The following is a 25,309-nucleotide window of genomic DNA, read 5'->3' as shown; positions in this document are numbered from 1 at the left end:
GAAAGTCATTTGCTTAACAGTGAGGATTTTTACTATACTGAACGTGGTGTAGCTAAGACTGAATTATAACAAACCGTACACCTAAAGTTTAGTAAAGGTACCTTATGTATTCCTACGGGATAAACTATAGTTCTAGTTTATGTTAGCGAATAGGTTGAGCTAAATATTTGTCACCACCTGACCAGAGGACGGTACCTACTTTGGGTAAAGAACAGAAGAGAAAGTCAATTAGCAAAAACAACACTGGCTCTTATCCCAGTACGTAATAAGAGGACTGTGAGAATAGCTTTTATTACGACCTGAACCAACAGAAGTACGTACTCCGGCAAAAGTACAGATAGGACAACCAATAAGAGCGCAGCTTGTTCTGTCTTACGCCAGTATATAATATAAGCATTATAAGACTAGCTTTATTATTAATATAATTATATATTTCTAGGTAAGAATAAAGAAATAATTAAATATATAATTTTATTTTATTATACTTATTTAAATAGTTTAAATAGCTAGTTATTAATAAAGTATTAAGACTAAATATAAGTTATTGTAACAACAATTAGAAAGGGTGCTAATTGAGCCAATAAACCAAAAAGATTCGTCAGTGCTAGCAGCTTATGCTAGCTACTGCCCTTTACAACAGCTATAAGGGTCCTTCTATCGGAATCCCTTTACAGTTATATTTTTTATTTTATTTTTATATATTTATAATTACAACCGCTTAAAAGCTACTCCCCGTCCTCTCTGCTAACATAAACCTACTGACTTAGGCTTACTCTCTTAGGAACCATTACCCTATACTAGGAATAGGGATTAGGACGTCACAGCTTTAATCTTTATATATAGGAATATAACGATACGTAATAATAAAAGAACGACTAGATATATAAGATAGAAGTTTTTTTTTTACTAATTTTAATAAAACCAGCTGTTTCTAATACTTAGGGTTAAAGGCAATATATTACTTTTATCCAGGTAATACCGATTTTCTGACATTTTGGTTAAATAATCGACTTGTAATACAATGCCGCCTGAGGAAAGTAAGAAACTTACCAGATTGAAGAGAAACACGTATGTTTAGTTGATACTTGGAAATTAAATGGATGTAATCCACTTGGTAAAATTCTCATAAAATATTATGAACTCATCTCGTCATCATAACGGATTCAGCTCTGGAGCTCACTCCAGCCCGCAGCGACGAGACTCTCATCTCCTGACCGGTCACCAACGCCAGTCCAATAGAATAATCCTCCCAAGCCCATAGACTTGGCATATCTTGCCTTTATCCGGACCGTACTCGGCACATCAAACGACACGAATCCCTTATCGCCGTCTTGATCGACAAAGCACGCCGCCGCTCCGGCTTCTTCGACGCACGCTTCGCAGACCCATTTGTCCGGCAAGTCGCAGTAATCAATCTCTCCGCTGCCCTTGAAGGGATGACCTGCCCCGCGCGCCTGACTGAAGAAGCGCGCGTACGCCGGTATACCGAGAATGATCTTGTTGGCCGGGAAGCCGCGCGACAGCAGATAGGTGACGCCGGTATGGGCTGACTTGCGTAGCGTCGGGTAGACTTCGTTGATGTCCTGGCTCGGCGGGAGCAGCTGCGCATGGTGGCCGGAGACGTCGGTCCAGCCGCCGCAGAAGTCGTATGTCATGAGGTTGAGCATGTCAAGGATGGCGGCGGCGGCGGAGATGTCGATGTGCTTGAGACAGTATTCGCCGACGGGGAGGGCGGTGGTGAGGAGAAACCAAGGGGAGGGGAGGGCGCGGCGGATATCTTGGAGGAAGAGGAGGTAGTTTGCGCCTGCGTCTGGGTCTTGCGGGTGTTCCCAGTCGACTGATATGATGAGTTATTTGATCTTATTTGTATGGACACGGTGGTATCGCTTACTGTCGGCCCCGTCTAAGTGATGTTTTTCGCAAAACTCGCGAATTGCGAGAGCAAAAGTCCGCCTCGCATCCAGATTCGCAGCAAGGACGGGAAATTCCTTGCTACTGGAGCCACCGCCGATGGAGATAATTGTCTTTATATGCGGCGTTTCGGCCTTGAGCTTGTGAATGGCGGCGAGACATCCTTTGATGCCGTCGACTTCTTTTTCATTGTCGGCCCATTGATCCAGCGCCTGTTATTCAAAGTTAGTCTTCAGAACATAGGAGGAGAAGGTGTCTAGAGTCACGAACGCGAATAGTTCCATCCTCATTTACGCTAAATAGTTTAATTGATTAGTACTATGACTGCGCATGTACTTCAAGGCATTGAGAGGGGAATTGATGACGCGAAGGTGGGTGTTTGTTAGAGGCGTTTGGTAGGCACTCACCCGACGAAGGCGTAAAAGATGTGCGTGATGGAGGCGACATCTAAGCTGGAGGGAGGCTTGTCTTTATAGACGCGCCATGAAGGGTAATAGACTGCGTTGATGTAGGGCATTTTGTGCTATTCAGAAGTTACTGACAGTGAAAGAGAGAGAATGAGAGTGAGTATTGAAGAACCCCGCAGTGTATTTATGTACCTCTTGAATGATTCAGCAACTCCAGTCCTGGGTGCATCATTGCATCGTATTCTTATGTACCTTACGTAGGAGACAAGCAGTCGATGAGTTTGATCAATGAGCTGTTTTGTATGCAGCTTTCCTAGGGATAATCGGAGGTGTTATGTGAACATTACGTGTCTATGATGATGCATTTCGCTTATGCCAAGATGTGAACATGTTGAAAAGATGCGTTAGCTAGATGATCTTTTTCATTTCTCTAAAATTGATGCTTTAAGGTAAGAATGCCGTCGTCGTGGCAGGTGAGAGGATGGTCGACTTTATTTTGATCACAAATGACGAAAGTGTGTGACAATTTAAGTGACCAGGCTTTCGATTCGTGGTTTTATAGCGATCGGGTGTGTACGTCGCCAGCGACTCTTACAATTAACTCGAACTTAGAAATTCTATCTACGATCTATAGGAAAGTGAGTTTATAATACTCGTTACGCAAATTGGCATGCCTCTTGAACCAAATTCACTCCCACGGTCGTGGCGCACCATCCACCAACGTCTCTTTCTCGCCTTCACCTTTCGTCACCAACCCCCCCTTAGTAGCATCATCTTTTTCCATCCTCTCCTCAAAAACTCCTTGCCAAACTCCCCATGGATTCCTCTTCGCCCTCTTACCTGCCAATTTCTCTCCTCTGCCATGCGGATCAGCAGTCCAGTCATCCACCGCCTGTCCTACGCCCTTTAACGCATCTTCATTCTCTCCGCTCGTCATTCCAGGCGGATCAATCCCAACAAACTGTGTTTTATTGAGGGGGAATCCAATAGCAGTGCAATGGCCGTCGATGAGACGAAACTTTTTGAAAGCGTGGGAAACAATGGTTAAAGAAATGGGCCAAGTACGGAAGCGAGTGTAGAAGAGGGTAAGGCTGAAGAGCACGTTGTGGTAAGAGTCTAAAGCGCGGTCTTCTATCAAGGTTTTGGATGAATTAAAGGTGCCTTGCGGGGAGCTGATGAGGCTGAAGAAGCCGTGTGCGGAGGCGATGTTGGCGTAGCTTTGAGCTTCACTCAGAGTCGTTTCTTTTCGCGTTGGGCCGCTGCAGACCAGACGCATCAGATTAGAGAGAGTTTCAGGATCTTGACTCCATTTTGCATTGCTCACCCGGAAAATGCGAGTACAGCATTGTCGTAGTCCTGAGCGAGACATCGGATCCCTGCCTTGATGTGCTCAATAAACGTGGGCGTCTCGCCACGCTGAAAATCAGCGATCAGCCATTCGTCTTCGTTGGCGCCGTTTGATTGGCCGCCGTTCCAGATGCCGTGGCAACAGACGACGATTAAATGGTTTGGCAAAGTCATTTGCGAATGCGAGTGTTGGACTGGTGGATTGGCGGTAGAAAGTGGCGTTGATTAGAGGAGATTAACTGGATTCGGCGTTTATGCAAAGAAGCTGCGTGGGTTCGATTCTAGCGTACAGAAAATGGCTGATGTATTCAATGCTTCCCTGCTGGAGATGGTATATATTAAATTGATACACACTATTTTACAAGTAGCTCTTTAAAAACACGCACTTCAATCATTGCTCTCATTTCATTTCAATACAAAGGTAGAAATTGTAGCAGATACTAGAAGAAGGTGGCAATAGCAGAAAGAGAGAGTGACAGTAGCGATAGTTGCAGATCCGGACGCTCCAATGGATAGTACTCTGCACAAAGGGAAGCTTCTGCTCGTAGAGCTAGAGTTTGCAAAGTGGGTTTATAAACAATGTACTGCGAGTTTAACAAACAACAACAGATGTGTGGTTCAATTCTCTCAGAATAATGCATTTGAGCTGGCGCATTGGTGAGCTTAAGTGCGTGGCGTAGGTGAGAACACCTATACGCATCTCCGGCTGCACAAAGTTTCAATCTTAGAAGAGGAGACAACCTGTTCCTTGACCGGAACGGGGCTCATCAACCTAGTGGCCTGCCGCTTGAGACAGGACAGACATCTACTTTTCACGCTTGGAGAGGCCTGAACAGTATCCCAGACTATGATCTTCTCGAGCTCTCATGGGATCTTCGTCGTGTTGCTGCGATTTCTGGCACATCTCGGGAACCGGAGGCTCTGAATTACGAACATCCTGATGACTGGTTTGATACTGATGAGGAGGATGATGATAGTGGCAGCTCTATTAATCATGGCGGGCATTATGACGAAGAATCCGATCAATGATACGCTCCTGGTGGTGGTCAGATTACAGGTACATAAGGCCATGATAGTACAAAGAGTATCATGTACATGGCCTACGCGCGAGAGGGGGGTTTCTAAAATGGGAGGGATGCGGGTTTTCTGAAATGGGTTCTGAAGGAATGCTGCAAGATTGTAGTGTCGGAAATCTTATCGTAAGGCCCGTCATGCTATTACTCCACGAGATGAAGCATTTTTCAATCTATACGTATTCCGATAGGCCAGAGAGAGCTTTCAGATCTGCACAATCTTGCAGATTGAAGACCTTTCCAGCGCGGTTTCATTATCGCGGATGTAAAAGCTGTCGCCGGGCCTGATAGCTGCTTTTGATGGAAAGCTGCTGAATTGGAAAGCAGCTGCTGGATTTGATAGCTGCTGCTGAGTTAAATAGCTGCGATTGATGAAAGGTATTTTGTTGCAAAAGCTGTAGTTGGAAATGCAATCTTGGCTGGAAGGCAACCTGTCTGGGAAAAAAAATCTGATAGCCTGAAAATAGATGTATTTTTTTCAGGCCTTGCAATCCCATTTAGACTGGGAGCAACTTTCTACACTGCAGAGATCTAGTATTAACATCGTCTCAAAAACAACCCCCTCGCGTAGGTAATTTAGGATCCAAAAAACCGGGCTACGTGAATGGGAGAAGAGGTCAGGTCAGAAGACAGTATCTAATCAGATACTTAAGAGCAGTGAGTGGCTTTTGAGAGAATCGTTTTGCGGGGAAGATAGTATATCCTTTTAATATATGTACATGTATATTGTTAGTGGATATGTCCACAATATTAGATGGATGCGGCGCTGATAAAAGGGGATATATTTAGTAGACAAGGATAGAAGTATACGTTTTGCAGTCCCTCAACTCCAGTCTATCCTGTGCAATCATAATCTCGAGCATATACGTCTTGATACGATACAAGAAACTCTGTAGCTCTGGAAACGGCCATAGTATTTCAGCTAAGACGGTATGCTTGTTCAAGAATCCCCACCATGTCATATCGAATACGACTGCTGAAGAAACATTCCACATCTACATCTTTGCTCTACTCTCACTCTTCTGCCTCGGCCCCTCCGCAACGACCCTCATCAAAAACGCAACCGCATCATTCACCATATCCGCCGCAAACCTGTGTCCCACACCCTCATACACCCGATCATCCACCTCCACGCCCCCATCAGCATACCATCCACCAACAGCATCCTTCAGCACCCGAATAAACGGCTCCGCCTGAGCGTACGGCACCAGCTCATCAGCGCCGCCCGAGCACAAGAGCAACTTCTTCCCCCGAACGCGGCTGTCAAGGATCTTTCGCAGCCTGTCCTGCTCAGCCGATGAAAGGGGCAGCGAGGGGATGGGATTCGTCCCGAAGAGGATGCCCTTGGGATCGCTCTTCCGGACGGTGGCGATGGAGTCTGCGGGGAAATACTTGCTCCCCAAGAAACTCGCCCCGCCATAGTCCAGCTTGGATGCTGCAGCACGACTGCCTAGGAGGCCTTTTTCTCTCGTGTTAGCATCTTGAAGCTCGTATATCGCTTTCATCTGGTCACAGAAGGATATAACTCACCCGCAAGATCCGGACAACCCACAATCACCACCGCAGAATCCATCCTGTCCTCACCAAACCACGCTTGCCACGCTGCATGTCCTCCCAGACTCCAGCCCAAACACACATGAGCATCCGTCTCTCTCCCAAGATACCCCGCCACCTGATCCATCAACCCGCTCGCATCCACCGCACCCGCCTTGACCAAGCCAAGCATATCAATGGCATGCTGCTCATTGCCCTCATCCCACGCCTGGTTCGCCAGCTCACTCACCATCCTCGTCCCGTGGTTAGGCATGTCAAACACCAGCGCCACGAGCCCCCGCTGTTTCTGCTTCTGGCCCTGGTTCCAAGAATGCACGGCTCGCTTCGCGATATCATGCATGACAGCCCTGGACCGCGTCCGGGGATGGAGGAGCCACAAGCAAGTTACTGGTGCTGGAGCCGGGGGAAGTTCTTGTAAGCCATAGATGTCGACTAGGAGGCCGGCCATGGGCTTGGTGACTACAGAAACATTGGGAGGGGGCGGGAGGCCCTTTGTTCCGTATTGGCTGTCTTTGGAAGCCATTTTGTGCGGCAGTAGAGAGTAGATTCAAGAGGTAAGGCGGATGAAGGGAAGTGAGAAGCAATAAGAGAGGCGAAGAGGAACGAGAAATGGTATAAGATGCGCCTTTACGGAAGAGGAGCAGATCTAATACGGTAGTTACACTTGGGCTAACAGATGGATCTAGCCTGTTTTGAGCTAGCTACCCGGATTCTCCTTCACTAAATAGTGCCCGACTTGGTAATTGCATCTCCATGTCGTCTAGCTCAGCTCAGACAAATATATTAATCGCAATCCCGAGCCTCGGCAGTAAAACAGACGACATAATACAGAACTACGTCAATACACAAATCCATCCAATTAGTTAAAATAGCGGCTTCAAATAAAGTATTCATATAGTGCTGTCTAACAAGAGCTTCATAAAAGGATTTGCTCGCTCTATATGCTCCCCCATTGCAACAAAGGTAGTAGCTGAACTGACGAACTGCACAAGTCAAGGTGCAACATCTCATTTCTCGTGGTGAAGCAGACATTTTGCATGTTTCCAATCCCATACATGCAGCAATCTGCCTCTGATTCGCTCACTGTAGGTAGTGTCCTCTTTTCGTGAGGGTTGGCTGCAGTCCCCTCCTTTTTCCCATCTGTCAAACGGCCGACTCTGGTTCAAGCCGTGTTCCTTCTCCTGTCTTTGATCTCTCTTTTTTTTCTCCTTGTACCACTTCAATCCACCTTCCAATGGTCTTGGTCGTCTGTGCTGAGCGTAAGCTCAATCCCATACAGCACCATCGTCAGTCCCACGTTGATCCACCGCCAAGTGCTGCCACCCACGTCCCCGCCCCTGAGTGTCCATCCATCTGGCCCCTCGCTCGTGGAGAAGTGTTGTAACAGCAGGCTAGTATAGACGGAAATCAAAATTGTGGGCGAGAAGTAGCTGAGGATGCTGAGGAACATTGACGCCGCTTCTGACTCATCCCAGTCTGGCTCGTGCATCATGGCTCGGGCGCCCAGATCCCGTACCGAAGGGATGATGCGGGTGGCGCAGTAGAAGACGAAGAGACGGTATGCGAGAGAGATGATTACGGACGGTGTAATAGTCTGAAAAGCAGCGTACAATAGGGCGAGCGAAGAGTGTAGAGCGTTGGGAAGAGTGCTAACGATATGAAGCAAGGTTGAGTACGAGGCCATGATGATGGGCGGCAGCGGGGGGATTTCTGGCTGAGATGATGCCTGGTCCTCGGCAGAATAGGTGCCGTCGGAGGGGAGGTAGTCGGTAAAGATCTGATAGACACAGAGCACGACATAAGCAAAGAGAAGCGATGACTCGACAGGACTGCCGCGGCCGCTGCCAATGCCGTATGCGCAGAGGAACACAGCCGTGGTCATGGTAGCGCCAATGAGCGTGGCATCAATGTTGCTGATTTGTGGGAACTGAGCAACACGCCACAGGAAGTAGACAGCGCTGGCAATGATGGAGCCAGAGAATGCAAGCAAGAAGATCTGTAGAGTCAAGTTAGCCACTCATATGACGCCATTATCAGTTTTTTTCACATGTTCAAACTCACCACCCAGGTATCGCTCCTCCCTCTGTTGACCAGCCATCGAGTAATTTGTCCCGCCGCCTGGATCACAAGTAGCGTGCAGAAGCCCTCGAGCAGCTGGAAGACGGGCCCTGAATACCGCAGCACATTGTCCCACGAACCCAGCATCACCGTCTCCAGCACGCCCTCCTTGCCAAACATCCACTCGGTCCAGCTGGTGCTCTTGGAGTGGAACACGCCGTCAAAGGTCCTCTCCACCCAGCTCGCCTCATCGACATCAACGGCAAACTTGCCCAGCGCCCAGATCAGCAGCGACGGGATGACGAACCATTGCGCCAGCCTCAGCAGCGACACAATGGTCCAGCGAACTCGCGAGTTCTCGGGCGTGGCCAGGCGGATGGCCGAGTAGAAGATGTAGAAGATGGACAGGCTCAGGCTGTAGGCCAGGCCGCTGTCTCGCCCGCCCACATCGAAGGCGACGGGGATGGACAGGACGATGGCGAAGAGGAAGATGCTGCTGAAGAAGATGCTGAATGGCCACCACATGAGTGCGGCGGGGGGCGCAGTGTCGCCGGGGCACGAAGCGGGATGCTGTGGTGTTTGTTTCTATTGCGCTGCGCTGTCGATGCGAAGAATAATCCAAAAGCCAGCAAACGCTCCGCTTTCCCGGGTTTCGGCGTCGAGCCACCAGAAGCTGCCGCGATGCGAAGATGACAATCCCCGAGATGCAGTCGCCCGGAATCGCTCCCTCACCAGCGGCTACGCATCTGTCTTGCCCGGCTTGCTGTCGTCCTTTGTCCGGGGGAGAGAGAGAGAGAGAGAGAGAGAGAGGGAGAGAGGGAGAGGGGCGTAGATGCAAGAAAGAGCGCAAGGCGTCCCCCTTTTTTAGTTCTTCTTCTTCTTCTTCTCCCCGAGTCTTTGTTCGTCTGCAAAAAGCGCGAGCCAGAGCAGCTCCGGTTCCCTTTCCCACTACCCCGATATGATTTTTTAGCTCGTATGACAAACCAAAAGCTTGTGAAGTGTCCAGACTTCGGAGCGCCAGCTTATCGGCGCAAGGACCTGCTTATCTGCACGTGAGCGACGTCGCAATGTCGCAGCCACCTGCGAGCCAAAGAAGCTCTTCTTTTCCCTAAAACAGCCTATGATGTTGGTTAGAATCAAAAGGGCACGACAAACGAACGAGGGCGAAGAAGATGATGATGATGACGGCAGGAAATTATATCGACAGTTTCAAGTTTTGTGCTGCAGGCTTGGACGAGAAGAAGAAAAGACGGCCAAGGCTGCTGCTATAGGTCACGTCACATGCTTGGAGATCAGCTCTGCAAATGACGACTGTGGCGCGTCCAGTGACAAGACACTAGCCACAGCGCAGGGAAAAGTTGGTATCGAGATGCGCATTTGCATCAATGATTTGGAGATGTAATTAGGTGTTGGATATTCGATGGAGCATGGACGATCTACTGTTGCTATCTACTGTAGGTTTGTTCGGTCGTTAATGGCCCGAGTAAGAAGCTAGGTACCCATCTTGTGTTGAGAGTTTAGCCACTATCGCCGTTATATGTTAGCTGTTAGAGGCGTATATAAACTCTAGCAAGATCACAACATGAACCATTCACGTCTAATGTTGCTTGGCTGCAGAGATACGAGATAACGCCGCCTGGTTTTGAGTTTTCTATGATCAAAAATGTTAAATTACAAAAGCGCTATTTTATCGCCAACTAGCGTCCAAAACGATCCCTTATCTAGAACATGTCTATCGGTATTAGAGGTATCAAAATGTATGCTTAGATCCATCCATGAATCCTGACGAATATGAGAAAAAAGAATTGTCAAAACTTCGCTTTTGTCGTCACACCAACCGTCATCAGTCATTTATTGACAAAACCGACGAAACTGCTTTTCAAGCATATTATTCACAAGGCTGCTCCTCGCTCTCGTCTTCGTCCCAGCCCTCGCGCTGATCCTTGGGAATCCGTATCACCACACACACCAGCGTTGCCACACCAGCCAACGCAACAGAAAACCACAAGGCATGTCGTATGCCGCCGATTGGGTCAGCGCCATTCTTGTTTGTGTACCGCTCAATCGTCCCGGCGAATCCCAGACCTGTGCTCAAGCCGTACAGTTGGACTGTTCCAACGAGAGATCCCGCCACGCCTTGGAGCTTTCGTTTGACGCTATTGCTGGTGATGATTTGTGCCGCAGTAAAGATGAAATCAGGACTGAAGGCCAAAATAAACAATGCCGGGAACTCCTGCGGCCAGTAAGTTTGATGTACTGGCATCGTTGCCAGCAGTATACCCGAAACCAGGGCGGAAACTGTCCCAATTGCCATCACAAACTGTGCAGGCAGATATCGGATGCAGAACGCGCTCAAACCGCAGGCGAGTGTTGCCATGAGTGTAAATGTCACAAATCCGGCGGCATTGAGAAAGTTGGAAAAGTGGCGAATCTCAATCTGCCATCGTGTTATATAGTATAAGAGGATGCCCGTGCTCATAAAGGTGAAGAAAGCTGAGAGCAACATGGGCTTGAAAGATGGAGCAGACCAAACAGAAAACGGCAATATCGGCTCCTTTGCGAATTTGGCCTCCCATATTAGGAAGAGGGCCATGTGCAGCACGGAAAGGATGAGAAGAACGTAGACATAGCTGACATTCCAGCCTTTGACGGAAGCCTCGCTGTATCGACAGTTAGCAGATGTTATTAAGATCTAATTTGCAGATCTGGCAGACACTAACGTCCAAGAATAGTTGAACAAGATCAGACCACCGACACCCAAGTAAGAGCCCAGATAGTCGACCTTGCCATTCGGATCCATTGTAACTTCTTCGGACGGTACAATAATCGCAGCGGCACCGAAAATAACGGCTCCGGCGATGGCACTATTCGATCGCTCATCGTTAGCTTTGCTAATGCTTCCAACCCCCCACCCCCGTTACGTCTCTCACTTACAAGAAGAAGAACAGCCACCACCACGGCAGCAGTTGACCAAAGAAGCCGGGGAACACGGAGCCTCCGCCAGCGCCAACAGGGGCCATGGCTCCAAACAGCCCGACCCATATTAGGCGACCCAAGCCAGGAGGGTACGATGTCGTGAGTAAGGCAATGGCATTCGGGACGATTATGCCAGCTCCCACGCCGCTAAGAGCTCGCATAACGATGATAGTTTCGACGGTCCGCATGAATCCACAAATTAGGTTGAATAGGATATAGATGATGCTTCCAATGACTAGAACCTTTTTGTGCCCATGCACAGCGCCGACGCGGCCACCCATTAGAACAAAAGTCGCCTGAGTTAACCTGTTGCGTTCCACCATCCTGGTCAGCTTCACGAGTACTGGCCACAGGCGGATAAAGACAGCTCTTACGGGTATGCTGCAGCAATCCAAATGCCCATACTAGGGTCTGCTCCCAGCTGTGCGGGAACAGTAAAGGCGACCAAAAGGCCGGAGCCGAAAGGAAGAGCCTGGGCGTTTTCGGTTAAGACCAGATGTTGCACGCGAATTGTTCAGCGCCCACCTACCACAACAAGTTGACATAGCACGATGCTCAGGGCAATTAGGTGCTTGCGAGCTCCCCGTTCTCCCTTGGCCACATCCTCCCCGGCCTCTGTCTGGATTGTTGGTTCGGCATCGATCGTGGTTGTGCTCTCGCCCGATCCTGGAGTTGACTGCTCGGCCGGCTGGTCAACTTTCGGCTCTTCATCGATTGCCATCTGGAAACACGATCTTGCGGGTAAATTTCTTGCTGCTTCTTTCCTTCTCCTTTCTTTCCTTCGCTGCGTTCACCTAAAACATTCCGACAATAAATCGGCGGGCCACGGGCCAGGTGAGCTAACACCTTTATAAGGCATCTCCATTAAAAAAGAAGAGCTTATGCTTTGAAAGCATTTATTTGTAAATATGTAGTCGATTTGGAAGCATTGAACCAGGTTGCTGATGGATATTCCTCCGAGTGCAATATCCAAAGGCTGTGGTGGTGAGATGCTGTGTCGGACGTCTTAGCTAAGTGCTCCGACTCCAAAGCATCGACGACCAATCATGACTCAGTGGCGGGACTTGAATACAAAACATTGTCGGTAATGCTCTCCGAGTCTAAGAGCTGTAAAATAATAATCCGATAAGGCATAGCTGGGAGTTTGTTCACCTCACGTTAACAAACCAGCTCCGAGTCTTAGGTAATAAGAGCCGCTCCCCTGAACAGTCGCCCACCTATAACCGAAAACAGATGCCGACCCGTGGGTCAAAAAGCGAACTGTTCGATAATTCAACGACCTTTTTGCTGTAACATGGGCACAAACAACCCGTAACTTGCAGCTAGAGAGCAGGGGGTTCAGTTTGCCTCGTGCTGCGTATAACCAGAAGGGTAGTAGAAGGCGCAGGTGGCGCACAATTTCAAGGAAGCTGAAGAGCCCCAGCAACTATATATGAGCCGCTGAGACGCAACATGAATTCTTGATAAATAATTCCATACAAAGACGCAATACTGTTTGATTTTGTTCGAAATCATGGAGGGGTGGCTTGATTGATTGATCAATCCGTACCTAGCTGTCGGATATCATTGCTGTAACCACTGCCTCCAAAAGAGCCTGCTCGCAATACGCCGGTCCCTTGTCTATACAAAAAGATATTCCCGTCAGGACATGTATTAATCGCGTTCGAGACAGGCGGATATTTTTGGAAAATGATTCAGAGGCGTCATTATATCCATTTGCCATCTGGCCGTCCAAAATAGATTCCTGTTGTTGTAAAGTCCGAAGGGTTGCCAGGAGGACATCCGGGTCGTCGGGCGGTTTAGTGCTCAGCATCAGGCCAGTTGGCTTAAGGTCTGTGAGCTCAATTGTATCAACATCGATGTATTTCAGGCCGCAAGCTAACAGCCACTGCTCGATCTGATAGGCATTCAGAATTCGACTCTGGGGGGGTGGAGGAGAACCCTTCTCTGGAGGAGCTACAATGTCTCCACGAAACACTCCCTCGACGGCTCTATACTGCGACGTGACGATCCCATGATAGTACTGGGCCACCAAGTAGTCGTCAAACTCGGCCGTGGCTAATCGAACAACCTCTGGTGATTGGGGTCTCAGGTACCAACGTAATACCATGAGAATTTCTTCCCGTGAGCGGAATTTCAAAGGGAATCCGAATATTCTATCTACCGTCGGGGTAGTAGCCATCGTATCGCTCAGTATGGCATCATAAGCATGTTGTAATGAAGCTCTAGTCACAATCATGCTGAGGGAATCATCGGCCGGATACATCTTCAGCATGGTATCGGTTTGGGCACAATCGGCAAAGTCAATGGGCGGCATGTTCATGAAGCCGTTGCCGAATATGTTCCTAATCTGCGGCGAACGCAATCCGGCCAACTGGTTGTTTCGAACTGTTGATGCATTACTACTGGGTTGCTGTATAGGCGGTGGTTGATTGAAGGTATTGAAATCAAGAAACATGTTGTCGAGGACTGTTGTCTGGGGAAGCTGCCCGTTTCCGTTGAAGTCTTGCTGGAAAGCAGCCTCATCAGTGCTGGAGCTAGGATCAGCAGCTTTAATGGTGGTTTGGCTGTTATCAGAGTTGTCTTCCAGCTCATTGTTAGTACCCTGGCACAGAAACAGAATGCTATCGGTTGCCGTCCGGAGCTTTGAAATGAGGGCCGGATCGCGACTGATGAGTGGCGACTGAAGGATTCCGTTGGTGAAATCGAGAAACGTGGAAGCCATCTGCTCAAGGGCACCCTCCATATGGATCAGGTTCTTCTCATAGTTTGCATGGGCAGCTTGACGCCGCAGCCGAAACAAGCGCTGGGCTTTGCGGTTCCGCTGCCGCCGTTTCTGTGTTGGTCCAGCGTGTCAGTTGTGTTTACCCGAGTCTGATCCTCAACCTCCATAGAACAAACCTCCAGGCTTTCGTCGTTCTCCGGTGAGTCATTTTGCGCTTTTGGCCCCGGTCTACGCGTGCTGCGCCGTGGCTTCTCTGCTTTCGTTGAAGACATGGTGATGCCGAGGCTCGAGTGACAATCAGGAGTTCAACGATTTAACTTGCGCCAGCTGCGTCGTCTTGGCCGCTAATTTCCGCAAACCATGGCCTTAAGTAGTTCTCTCTGTGATGCAAACACGAATGCTCTATTCCAATTCCAAATCCAATCAGACGATATCGCTGGCTCAGGTCGCTATCAAGGACGTGATTGCTTACAAAATACAACCTTGGAAGTGCCGAAAGGATTCTGGCAGAATAAGGTCATGTCCGCTTCTGACAAATACGGGTCAGCTGGCGGAGACTATTCCCTTCTGGGGCTCGTATACGCATCTACCGCTCACCTCTTCCCACGGTGGCATATTTCGCACCTATCGTAGAATGAGTAAACCAAGCGAAGAAACTTAGTGCAGTTACCTCTTTCAGCTAGAATATTACTCCCGTGTTCTATCTATGATGAAATTAGCAGGGCCAGAGCTAGAGGCGAATAGCCCTATCCGAGACACCTCGGATATCCTAGTCAGGCAACATTGGAATCTTGAAAGTACATGTAGCAACGAGAACAGCTGGACGGAGTAGATGAAAACCTTCAATGGCATGGTAACGTGTTATATTTCTAAAGGCAACTACCTAATGTATGACGAAATAGAAGCGAATATATGTCTTCCGGTGAAATCTCTTCATCAAGTCCAAGGTTTCACTGTAGCTCTCTGTTTAGTAATCATAGTAAAGTAATAGTCCTCCCATGATTCATGAGGATGTTGGACAGCCCTTGACTGGTTTGAAAGAGTCTCGTGAGCGAGCTGAAAACTGTTAAACCTTTATTCATAAGATTTAGGACAAATGCTAGTCAGATATATCTCAAGACCTGCCGAGGCTCCAACTTCCCGTTAACCCGGCTCCAATCGGGCATATGCGGACATATCTCATGCCGTGCCTATTTAAAGACAATAGGCAAGTGTACGGAGTACGCTTATACTACTTCTACAGGCAGCCATAATGTGCGTCAATTACGTGTAGGTTTGTATCTAACACAGTCCGGTTGCTGTGTTCACGCCATTGGCGTGCTTAAGATCATGCCATCAAGTATACTGAGTCAAGAACACCAGCCATATAGCCACATAAAGTTCTATACAATACCACCCCCCTTAGTCCTGACATTGCATTTCCTTCCGACTGTAACATAATCACTAATCTTTTTTTCCAAACACCATGACAAGAACCGACCCTCCAAACTAGAAAGTGGAAATCTCATCGCCCAGTTGCTCCTTTAACCTACCTTGACAGGCAGGATTTTGATGATATTTGAGTCATGGCAACAAGGAGCACTGTCCCCTTGCCGCTATTTCTATTTCAATGATAGTCAGACCTCGTATTTGACACCCCCAATAACCGGACTGGCCTCATCAAGAGCATCCAGAGGGCTGAATCCTCTGCTTGTTCTAGCTCCTTTCGTCGTCGCGGAATTGACGACCATGAGACCCCGGTCCGGGGATAGGCCAACTTGGCCGGCTTTCGCGTGACCTGCAGGTAGACCTCCTCCTGAATGACTCGAGTCTGGATTACAGTCCCGCTCATGGGAGTACACTACCCGTGGTAGTCCGTCGGATAAAGGAAATCATGCATAAAGGATGTTCCATTGAGTCTGTCATCCTATAGTAACTTTGAAATGGGCCAGTGAAGCCCCTTGCTTGCCACGTAGCCTCTGTCAACGTCCCAGTTACCATTGATACGACTGTCGGCGACGCTAACGATCACCATCGGGGTCTGTCGGGCTCCAAGGGGGGCTTGGCACCATCAGCTTCTTTTCAGTGGCGCGAAAAGAACTGGTTAAAGGGTGTCTAGACGCCGGTGGGCTCATCCTGGCAAAAGTTCTTCCCTTGGTTGTAAAGTGGGTTGTTGTAGAGGCTTTGAATGCAATCGGCGATTCTCGAGTAACAAGGGAGTGGCCCATCTCCCGGACAAATACGACTTGCTAATAGGACAGCCACTTTAGATCGTCTGCAGTGTTTGCCCGGTTGATTACGGTCTAATAATTAGCGAGGTTAGCCCAGTTGAACACCCAATAGAAGACTAAGAGCTTGCGTAGCAGCGCGTCTCCCTGAGTGATTTATATTGGGCATCAAGCAAAGAAGGCGGTAATCTGTTGGCAATTCCGATGCATGTTTACAGCAACTTGCAGTCGCCACTTGGGTCAGTAATCAACTCGGTTATATGCAACAATATCAGTTCACCTGTTACAGCAAAGGTCAGCACTTAGTTCATTATGAACAATCTCGTATACATGCAAGAGAAAATAATATTACGTATTTATAAACTATTATCACAACTTAGGCTACTGATAATTATCTCAATATACACGTATGTACACCTGTAGTCTCAGAATGGCTACACCCCTCCTCACTTAATGCGAGTACACCAAATTTAGATACCCAAATGGTCGAAACCGGCATTATCTTTCTCGTACCATGAACAAAACTTGAAATATAACTACTCTAGACGCCGCAGTAGTAGAATTGTCAGGCTAATAATCTCTTTAGTGTCCTATCGTTGGATACCTGTAGCCAACTTACACTTATGCAGAAAGTAGCTCCTGATAGTACAAAGCGGAACTATCTCTCGCTGCTTAATAGAAATGATTGCCCCCATTTATGATTCGTCATTTTATTGGTAAGCTTTATAAAATTAGAATGCTATGTTTATTTATCGCTTGTTAACTAGCACATTATCTAACGATTCATATACTGGGAAAACAAACCAATCTTGTGAAATATGCCCCCACATCCCAACAATGTGGTCGACCTCGATTGTTCGCCAAGCATATAGAAGAATCACAAAGTCTTGCACCGCTTGTTCGGCAGTAGTACATTGCAGCTCCTATCTTGATCTTGGAGGCTGTTTCCTTTCTCACTGGGCTGAATTCCCCTCTCAGACGTGAGGGAGATTTAGTGAGCCTGGGATGGCGTATTAAAAATAGCACTGCCGATGAATCCTCTCTCTTCTTTGATAGTCTACCTTCCAGCCTCTTTTCCCTATACGCCCATTCTATTAACCCTAGGGCTCCAGCTCTGCAAATGAATCCTTGACACTCTTTAACAGCGTAATATCTATGCCTGGATCAGAATACGTGAGAAAACTGTCTCTGCCAGTAATAGTCCTCCTATGATTCATGAGGATGTTGGAGAACATCGCCAAATTTAAATGACTTGTCTCAAATGCCTCAAGATAATTCTTAAACTTTCATCCTTTGTATATCAGTTGAGTATAAATAGCGGTTAGTCTTACGCAAAGTCCAGACCACGCACTAACCATATATGCTTGAAGGCCTGGCCACCAAGGCTCTACATTTCCATTGACCGTACAGTTTGTTCCACAAACAAATTCACCACACTCTACAACGTTGTATTGCTATCTTAATTTAACGTGAATAAAAGCCCGTCAGTCTATTTCTTATTCTAAATTATATCCCCAAGCCTCTATTCTAAGCATAAATTCTTAGCACTTTGGAGGCTATGACTTTAAAATCATGTTTTCGCCTAAATTTCCAATGGATTTCTCCAAGAATGCACCTATCTGTGGTATTGCTTCATGAACTACTAAGCTAATACATGGAACTTATACCATCCAGCGAAGTTCCGATGCGCAATAGTATTTTATTCTGCTAAGTTGGCTTTTATAATAAATATAATAAACTCAATTCTGTGTACCGAAAGCCCAGAATAAACTTCTTGTTTAGAGCTTTCTTACTCTTTTATTGTTTTAATAACAATTTTTGCAGTCCGCCATTTTGTTGGAAAATGTCGCGGGAGGGGATCACCATCGCGAGATCTGGATTGCTGAGACTCCGAAAGAAGATATAGATCATTAATCAATGAGTCAGTATCTGTTGAAGATGAGGCAGTATGATCGTCCGCATGATCGTCCGCATGCGATCGTCCATCCGCCAGGCTCCCAAGCTCAACAGGTTGGTCTGTTATGATTGCCATAAAGGTATCCTGTATCTCTTTTACTCCCTCGCTAAGATTATGCATTCTTATCCTCACCTCGTCGGCATCACTAGGAGGGACCGAAAGCGAAACCGTTCCCTCATTCGGACCTGGTGAAATAAGCTTGATGTCCAAATCCGGCCTGAGATTGAAGATGGCGTAATACAAGGCATTATAAGGCGGAGTGTGTATGGGTATCGGTAGCATATTGGTGATGACAAGAGTGATAATTTCCCCGTGGTTTACCACAGTCTTGTTGTTTTCCTCTGTGAAGGTGAAGTCCCTCCTCAAGTGCTGCTCCCTATTCTGTAAGTGATCGATACGAGTGTACCTGTTGAGTTTTCTGAAGAAATTCATCATACTGAGAATATCTGGCTCATCATGAGGAAACACGTAAACACGCCGTCCCTTTTCCTTTTCAGTCACAGCCAAGGCCGCTGGCGTCTCGTCTTCCGGCTCGGACCTTCCGAGCTCATACATGCAGCTTCTTGAACCTCGCCTCTCAAATGTGACGCCGCATCCTTCTGCCGCCGACAGCTTCTCCCATAGCGCATCATCATAGACTTCGACGCGCAGCGCAGAAGCAGCAATGGCTTCTGCTAGGGTAACAGCACATCCTTTTTGTACGATACCGAGACCATTCTTTGGGATTTTACCACGGGCCGTCGTGCCGTAGACTCTGTCAATCTCGATGAGCACGGTGTCATTCACGCCCAATGTCGTCGCCCCTAGGCAATGCACACGGTACTTCTCGCCTCTGCAAACTCCATGTAAATGTCCCAGGCCAATATATGCCTCTTTTTCATGGAGATCGACAATAGACGTATAGCGAGCACTTTCCTTTTGCTCGTATCCTAAGAAGAGTCGATTCGTTTCCCCATATATCATGGGGTGTTGCCCTTGTCCAATATGGGCAGCCACATGCAGATGCAGGTCTTGACTTGTTGGCAGCCCCTCAGTCATCCCGATTAGTTTGTCCAGAGATTCCATAAGCGCCTTTGTAAACACCCCCCGGTAATCTTTAAGCACATCTGTGCCATTCTCTTTGGCCTTTTCAACTGGCTGGCATGCAGCCAGAAGCGTGTATTTTCGTGCCTTCTTCGACCACCAGGTGTCTACTGCGGTCCCATCTCTATCGTCTTCAATACTTTCTGCATTTATCTTCTCGATAACTCCTAGAGGTATCGGTATTATTTCTTCGTCGGGCTCCATGTCAAAATCCAATTCACGGACATTTTCATCCACCCGGTCGCCACCTCCCGAATAACAGCAATCCAAGACGGCAAACACGGCAAGGTCGTCGTCGGCTAGTTCTGATAGCCAGTTTCCAAGTTCCCAGTCTTTAAGCGGTCGCTTACCCTGGAGGACCAGCGTCTCAAATTTCTTGGTCGAGTTGCTGTCCTGAGAAGGATGATGGACGTCCAGAAGGCACTTTTGCCGGCCACCATGACCAGAGAAATGGAAATAAAACACATCTTTACCCCTGGCTTCCTTTCTCACGCGCTTAAAGGCAGCCTGGACATTAGCATAAGTCGGAACCAATGGTGAATTCCGCTCGTAAGGGTCTGTGAGCTTGACTATATCCAGGTTTAAATGTAGTCCATTGCCGAGACTCCTAAGCTTTTTCTCAACGTCATTAATGTCGTTAATGCATCCATGTAGCCTCCTTATCTTCTTGTCCTCCCATTCATTGATACCGACTAACACCACCCACACCTTTTGACATTTTGTAATCGACATGCCAGAGAGGACGGCTAGAACGTGCCTTGATACAGAGTCTAGCAGATAAGCGATGATGAAAGAACGGACTTCATAAAGAGGGGGCCAAACCTGAGTTTATATATATATATGGCCTGCTAAGGGGCTTAAATAAAGTGATGTTACCTGATCCCCATTCCTGCCCAACGAGGCTCCGCGGAGGTTGGCTGCATACATATAGGTACCCACCCACCATAGAAGCAAAGATTACTCCATGTACTTATCTTAGGTACCTAGGTATAGGAGGTATGCTACTACTACCTAGAGTACCTACGTACATGTATCAGGGCAGCCAAAATACGCATGTACATCACGAGTACATAGACATGCATACCTATGCATTTGTACCCAACATTTAATATCGACTACGTAGCTAGGTGCCTAGTTCAGCTTCATCCGCAGGTAGGTACTTAGGAGGTGGGTAAGTTGTTGAGAACCAGGGCCTCCTCACCAAAAACTCACTCGACTAATTGCTGTGTACATGTAGATATGTCTAACTCTCCACAAAAGCACCAACCTTAGTGCATGTACTGACATTGCATTTCTCCAGCCGTAACCTCATACCTAACCTGTTTCTCAAACACCATAGCAACATCTGAACTTCCAACCTGAAAAAAAGATATCTCATTGCCCATTTTCACCGTCTGATATTTCCTGACGGACAGGACTACTGACGATACTTGAGCCATACTACGACCTTGCCGTGTTTCTCGGTTTCAATGATAATGAAACCCCACGTTTGACAACACTGATAACCAGCCTCGTCAGGTGCTTCCACCGCCCTTCCGTCATCTCCTATTCCCGGAGCCTTCTGGAATAAGAGATTCCTGCCCGGGTCTAGTTCAATTCTTTCACTGGGCTTTTTTGTTACTTGTAGATAGACCTGCTCCTGAATGACCCGGGCTGAATTATGTTACCACTCACGGGAGCATGCTTGCGGTGGTAATCTGACGGGCCTAGGAAGGCGTGCATAAAGGATTTAACGGTAAAGTTGTTATTCTGAAGTAATTTCGAAATTGGCTAGTTAAACTCCTTTACAATTACGATTCCTTCCTCGACGTTCCAATACCCGTTAAAAGAGAATTAGCAGCGCTGGCAAAAAATATTATCACTGTTATCATCCTTAAGAGGCCGCGCAATGTTAATATCCTTCCATTACTGCGAAAAGAACTGGCTAAAAGATACCCAGCCGCTGGTGGGTGTATCTTGCCATAAATCCTTCTCCTGGTTGTAAACTGGATTTTTATAGAAGTTTTCGATGTCGCTCGCCGATTCTCGAGTGTCAAAGAAGCACCCCATCTCCCGGCAAGAGTGCTGTGGAAGAGGACTCCTCTACTTCGTCAAGCAAGTGCGAGATCAGACGTTACAAGTCTGCAAAAGTTGCGAATTGTAACGTAACACGTGGTAAATTAAATGATAGCACGTCATATGTATGGAACTTTGTAATATCTTGGCTGTCCTATTGCGCGTTTTGCTGTAAAACGTTGTCGCTGCTTGGGCCAATTGCAGCCAACCTAGTATACGCACGCAATATCAGAGTGGTTGTGCCCCTCCCCTCCATATGCGAGTGCACCGATTTCTGAGTCCCAACTGGCCTTTGTCTCACCGAAGTCTGCATCCTCCTCCCTCACTCAATCGCGCACACTCGCGCACTCTAAGCGGGGGGAAATATGAAATATGACTGCTCTAGATGGCTACGATAATAAGGTTGCCCCCGATAGCGGTTTCTTTGCCGCTGTGTCATCTGATGACTACCTTGCACATATGCAGAAAGGCAATGTGTAATAGAACAAAGCGCTAGGTATATTTCTCGTGGTCTAACTCAGCAGACTCAAGAGAAATGAACTAGGCGAGATTAATTTTAAAAAGGAGTTATTGCCAGAAATTATATTATCATGAGGAGATAGACTGTTCAGTAAGCTAATTTTATAGTTAAACACTAGAGCAATATATATCAATTGTTTCCTCTCATTTGTTATTCATCCTTATTATTTGACTCAGCTTTATAAGATACCACCTATAGAGAAGACTTCATTTCTTAGTGCCCATCAGAAAGCAAAATGTCTCTCAGTTCGCATATTAAAAGATCAAGTCAAGCTTGGCAAGAATACCTCAAATCACAACAAGTGACCGATCTCGATGAATCCATTGAGTACGCAGATAAAGCTCTGGGTCTTAAACCAGCTCACTTGATGCAGCGCTACGACATATGCGCCGATCTCGGAAGTCGTCTGCTCGCTAAATGGGTGAACTTCCCTTCGCACAGAGAGGAAGTGGACGTAAAGAAGGCTCAGGAAATTCTAGATGACGTATTCCAAAACGGCCCTGTCAATGAGCAACACAAGAGGAAGAATCATCTCAACAACATTGTAATATCGGTAGGAAGGCTTTTCGTCGCTGATGACCGATACATGCACAACATTTCATCGCTTCGACTGTTCATCCTTGCGAATCAGGAACTCCGAAAGAAATATCCAGCAACGCATCTCATCACTGGAGCTCTGTTCATCGGATCATGTCGCAAATATTATCTCACCACCAATGATCAGGAAACAATATCTATGGCATTTGAAATGGCGTACTCGGATTCATTAGAGGACTGGGTGGCGGAACTCGAGATCCCAACTTGCCAGAGCTCTTTAGGGGTGCTCTTGCGTTGTCGATACGAGAATGCAGGGGCGCTAGAAGACTTCAATCGCTCCAAAGATCTCACATTCCAAGCTTCGGAACTGTGCCCAAATAACCAGGCAATTTCATTTGATGTGGCATGTTTCCTAAGCTGTCGTTACAGGAGTTTGGGTGATGCTGACGATCTTCGAGAGAGTATTCGGCGACTCCGGGAGATCATAAATTCTAGGATCGACGATAACGAGCTTATAAACGATGCAAAGAGTGTTCTCTCTTTGTTATTGTGCTTCCAATTCGAGCGAAATGGGATGATTGTTGATCTAAACGACGGGATACAGCTTGCTAAGTCATTGAGTCCCCCAAAAGATAGGGTTACCGAGGCCGGTCGTCTGAACACCCTCAGCATGCTTTGGGCGCGTAAATATGAACATACTTCAAACATTGCATTCCTGAATACGGCGATAGAATTGTCAAATGAGGCTCTAGACAAAGCACCCTCGCATCCGTTGCGGCATCAGCATCTTAACAGCCTGGCTATCTGGTTGGCCTGGAGGTACGAAGCCAGTCGCACCATTGAACGAAGCTATCTTGAAAAGGCCATTGCAAATGTTGAGATGGCAATCAAGAATTGCACATCGCCGGGCCTAGACTTAGCCTCTTATAGGTCAAACTTGTGCAGCCTTTTGGGTCAGCGCTATGAGTATACTCGACGTCTAAGCGATATTAACCAGGCAATAACGGAGGGTGAGCTGTCAGTCAAGAGCTCAAAGCGAAACGCTATAGACCACCTTCGAGCAGTGAGAAACCTTGGAGAGAACCTGGCCCGGCGGAACAATGCAGGAGACATCGACAAAGCCATCGAGATGTGGAATGAAGCTCTTGGCACAACATATTTCCCTCCTATCTACCGGGCCAATCTTGCCGTTGAAGTGCTTCAAATTCTCAAAAAGCATAAGAAATACATCCCTGCGCTCAAAATTGCAAGATTGGGACTTGGGTTTCTTACCAAGGCTAGTCCACGTTTCATGAAAGGATCAGACCAACAACGTATTCTTAGAAGGTATTCAGGCTTAGCGTCGGATGCAGCAGCCTTAACAATAGAGTGCCACGAGCCAGTGGCCGATGCGGTGGCTCTATTGGAACAAGGTAGAGGCATCCTGGCTGACCATCAATACGAGTCTCGACAAGATCTCTCTGATTTGAAGGCTGTATATCCCTATCAAGCATTGCAATTCGAGAGCCTTTTAAATCGATTAAACGATGTGCCTAGGATCCCGGATTCGCGCTATTCCTTAGCGGAAGAGCTTCAAAACGTGGACCGGGAACTAGATGCCGTGATCGCGAGTATCCGGAAGAAACCAGGATTTGAAAGGTTCCTACTGCCCCCGAATATCAAGCAAATATACGACATTATCAAGCCAAGTACCGATGCAATTGTTATAGTTAACGCCTCCTTCCGCTATGACGCCTTTATCCTCAGATACGGGGAAATTTCTATCCTTCGACTTCCAGATGCCTCGGATGCTGTTGTTCGTAACTGGACTGGCATGTGGAATCAATTTGATGCGCGTGGGCGTTATCAAGTCCTTGAATATCTTTGGACTGTTATTGTATCTCCCATCGTGACGCATCTTGGCTTCGAGCCAGTCACTAATGTGGGTGAGATAGCGTGGCCGCGGATACATTGGATACCCACCGGAGTATTGACAGGTCTGCCTCTTCATGCTGCGGGATACTGTCTGCACAAAAAGCACTGTGGTGTTTTAGACCGTGCTGTGTCATCATACAGTGTTTCTATGAAAGCGATGGTCCGCCTCTACCAAAACGGGGATCAAAGCGCCCCTCGTGCGGATGTTAAATATGACCTGGGAAGTACCAAGCCCAATAACATCGCATTGTTAGTTCCGATGCCTATAACTCCTGGATTGAGGGAACTTCCTGCTGCTACAGTTGAGGTGGACAAGATAAAAGTGGCATTGGAGCCCGTATACAACACGATTTCGCTATCTCCAGCATTACGGCAAGACGTCATTCAAAGCCTATCCCAGGCCCACGTCTTCCATTTTGCCGGTCATAGTAAACTAGACTACGCAGACATATCACAAAGCTCCCTGCTTTTAACTGACGGCGGCCTTACCATATCCGACCTCCTTACCCTTCGGGGGAAAAAATCGCCCTTGTGGCTAGCATACCTTTCTGCTTGCAGTACGGGAGTAAACGCCTTTGTCGATCTCGCAGACGAGGGTCTTCACCTGATGGGAGCATGTCAGATTGTAGGATGGCAAAACGTGACGGGGACGCTGTGGAGGGTGTCGGATCACTTCAGCATGCAGATCGCGCTAGATTTTTATACGGGCCTAAGGGATACTTACCAGGGAAATGTCGCGTTAGCGCTGCACCAAGCCGTACGTAAAAACCGGGAATTGCAACGCCCAGATCTTGATAACCCGGCTGCTCGTGACGGAGAACTGGTCTCCTCGAACAGGAATACAATGATGGATCCGTGGCAATGGGCGGCTTATATACATATGGGCATCTAGGCATCTGTATGTAGCTAGGTACCTAATGCTTGCTCTGAGCAGTATCTAGGCTTATATTGCATCTTCATCTAATTGCTGCGTCTTGGTATTTTA

At 47.5% G+C, this 25,309-nt stretch overlaps 8 protein-coding genes across 8 annotated transcripts; 1 reads left to right on the top strand and 7 right to left on the bottom strand.

Annotated features, from left to right (window-relative positions):
* Positions 1–1,163: 1,163 nt before the first annotated feature.
* On the bottom strand, positions 1,164–2,428 carry TRIVIDRAFT_33118 (glycoside hydrolase family 18 protein; the record flags this gene model as incomplete). Its single annotated transcript, XM_014104444.1, has 3 exons — positions 1,164–1,837; positions 1,892–2,123; positions 2,324–2,428. 3 exons carry the CDS (start codon positions 2,426–2,428, stop codon positions 1,164–1,166), a joined length of 1,011 nt encoding a protein of 336 aa, XP_013959919.1.
* Positions 2,429–3,093: 665 nt separating this feature from the next.
* Positions 3,094–3,827, bottom strand: TRIVIDRAFT_137536 (uncharacterized protein; the record flags this gene model as incomplete). Its single annotated transcript, XM_014104443.1, has 2 exons — positions 3,094–3,577; positions 3,643–3,827. Coding segments are annotated over 2 exons (669 nt in total), but the record flags the coding sequence as incomplete, so codon positions are not given.
* A 1,906-nt stretch (positions 3,828–5,733) lies between these two features.
* Positions 5,734–7,047, bottom strand: TRIVIDRAFT_189458 (uncharacterized protein; the record flags this gene model as incomplete). The annotated part of the gene is made up of 3 exons (XM_014104442.1): positions 5,734–6,197; positions 6,269–6,798; positions 7,040–7,047. 3 exons carry the CDS (start codon positions 7,045–7,047, stop codon positions 5,734–5,736), a joined length of 1,002 nt encoding a protein of 333 aa, XP_013959917.1.
* A 464-nt stretch (positions 7,048–7,511) lies between these two features.
* On the bottom strand, positions 7,512–9,297 carry TRIVIDRAFT_72801 (uncharacterized protein; the record flags this gene model as incomplete). The annotated part of the gene is made up of 2 exons (XM_014104441.1): positions 7,512–8,288; positions 8,354–9,297. The coding sequence occupies 2 exons, from the start codon at positions 8,873–8,875 to the stop codon at positions 7,512–7,514; spliced, it is 1,299 nt and encodes a 432-aa protein (XP_013959916.1).
* A 941-nt stretch (positions 9,298–10,238) lies between these two features.
* TRIVIDRAFT_32941 (uncharacterized protein) lies at positions 10,239–11,822 on the bottom strand (the record flags this gene model as incomplete). The annotated part of the gene is made up of 4 exons (XM_014104440.1): positions 10,239–11,010; positions 11,071–11,214; positions 11,285–11,632; positions 11,701–11,822. Coding segments are annotated over 4 exons (1,386 nt in total), but the record flags the coding sequence as incomplete, so codon positions are not given.
* Positions 11,823–12,875: 1,053 nt separating this feature from the next.
* Positions 12,876–14,323, bottom strand: TRIVIDRAFT_198657 (uncharacterized protein; the record flags this gene model as incomplete). The annotated part of the gene is made up of 2 exons (XM_014104439.1): positions 12,876–14,162; positions 14,228–14,323. 2 exons carry the CDS (start codon positions 14,321–14,323, stop codon positions 12,876–12,878), a joined length of 1,383 nt encoding a protein of 460 aa, XP_013959914.1.
* Positions 14,324–18,172: 3,849 nt separating this feature from the next.
* On the bottom strand, positions 18,173–20,980 carry TRIVIDRAFT_198656 (uncharacterized protein; the record flags this gene model as incomplete). Its single annotated transcript, XM_014104438.1, has 7 exons — positions 18,173–18,274; positions 18,348–20,120; positions 20,327–20,382; positions 20,511–20,514; positions 20,618–20,656; positions 20,740–20,875; positions 20,973–20,980. The coding sequence occupies 7 exons, from the start codon at positions 20,978–20,980 to the stop codon at positions 18,173–18,175; spliced, it is 2,118 nt and encodes a 705-aa protein (XP_013959913.1).
* Positions 20,981–22,855: 1,875 nt separating this feature from the next.
* Positions 22,856–25,042, top strand: TRIVIDRAFT_21489 (uncharacterized protein; the record flags this gene model as incomplete). The annotated part of the gene is made up of 3 exons (XM_014103806.1): positions 22,856–23,145; positions 23,260–24,225; positions 24,550–25,042. Coding segments are annotated over 3 exons (1,749 nt in total), but the record flags the coding sequence as incomplete, so codon positions are not given.
* Positions 25,043–25,309: the final 267 nt, after the last annotated feature.

The sequence above is a fragment of the Trichoderma virens genome, assembly GCF_000170995.1.
Source record: "Trichoderma virens Gv29-8 chromosome Unknown TRIVIscaffold_3, whole genome shotgun sequence".
Taxonomy (NCBI): Eukaryota; Fungi; Ascomycota; class Sordariomycetes; order Hypocreales; family Hypocreaceae; genus Trichoderma; species Trichoderma virens.
This window is presented reverse-complemented; position numbering and strand designations above follow the sequence as displayed.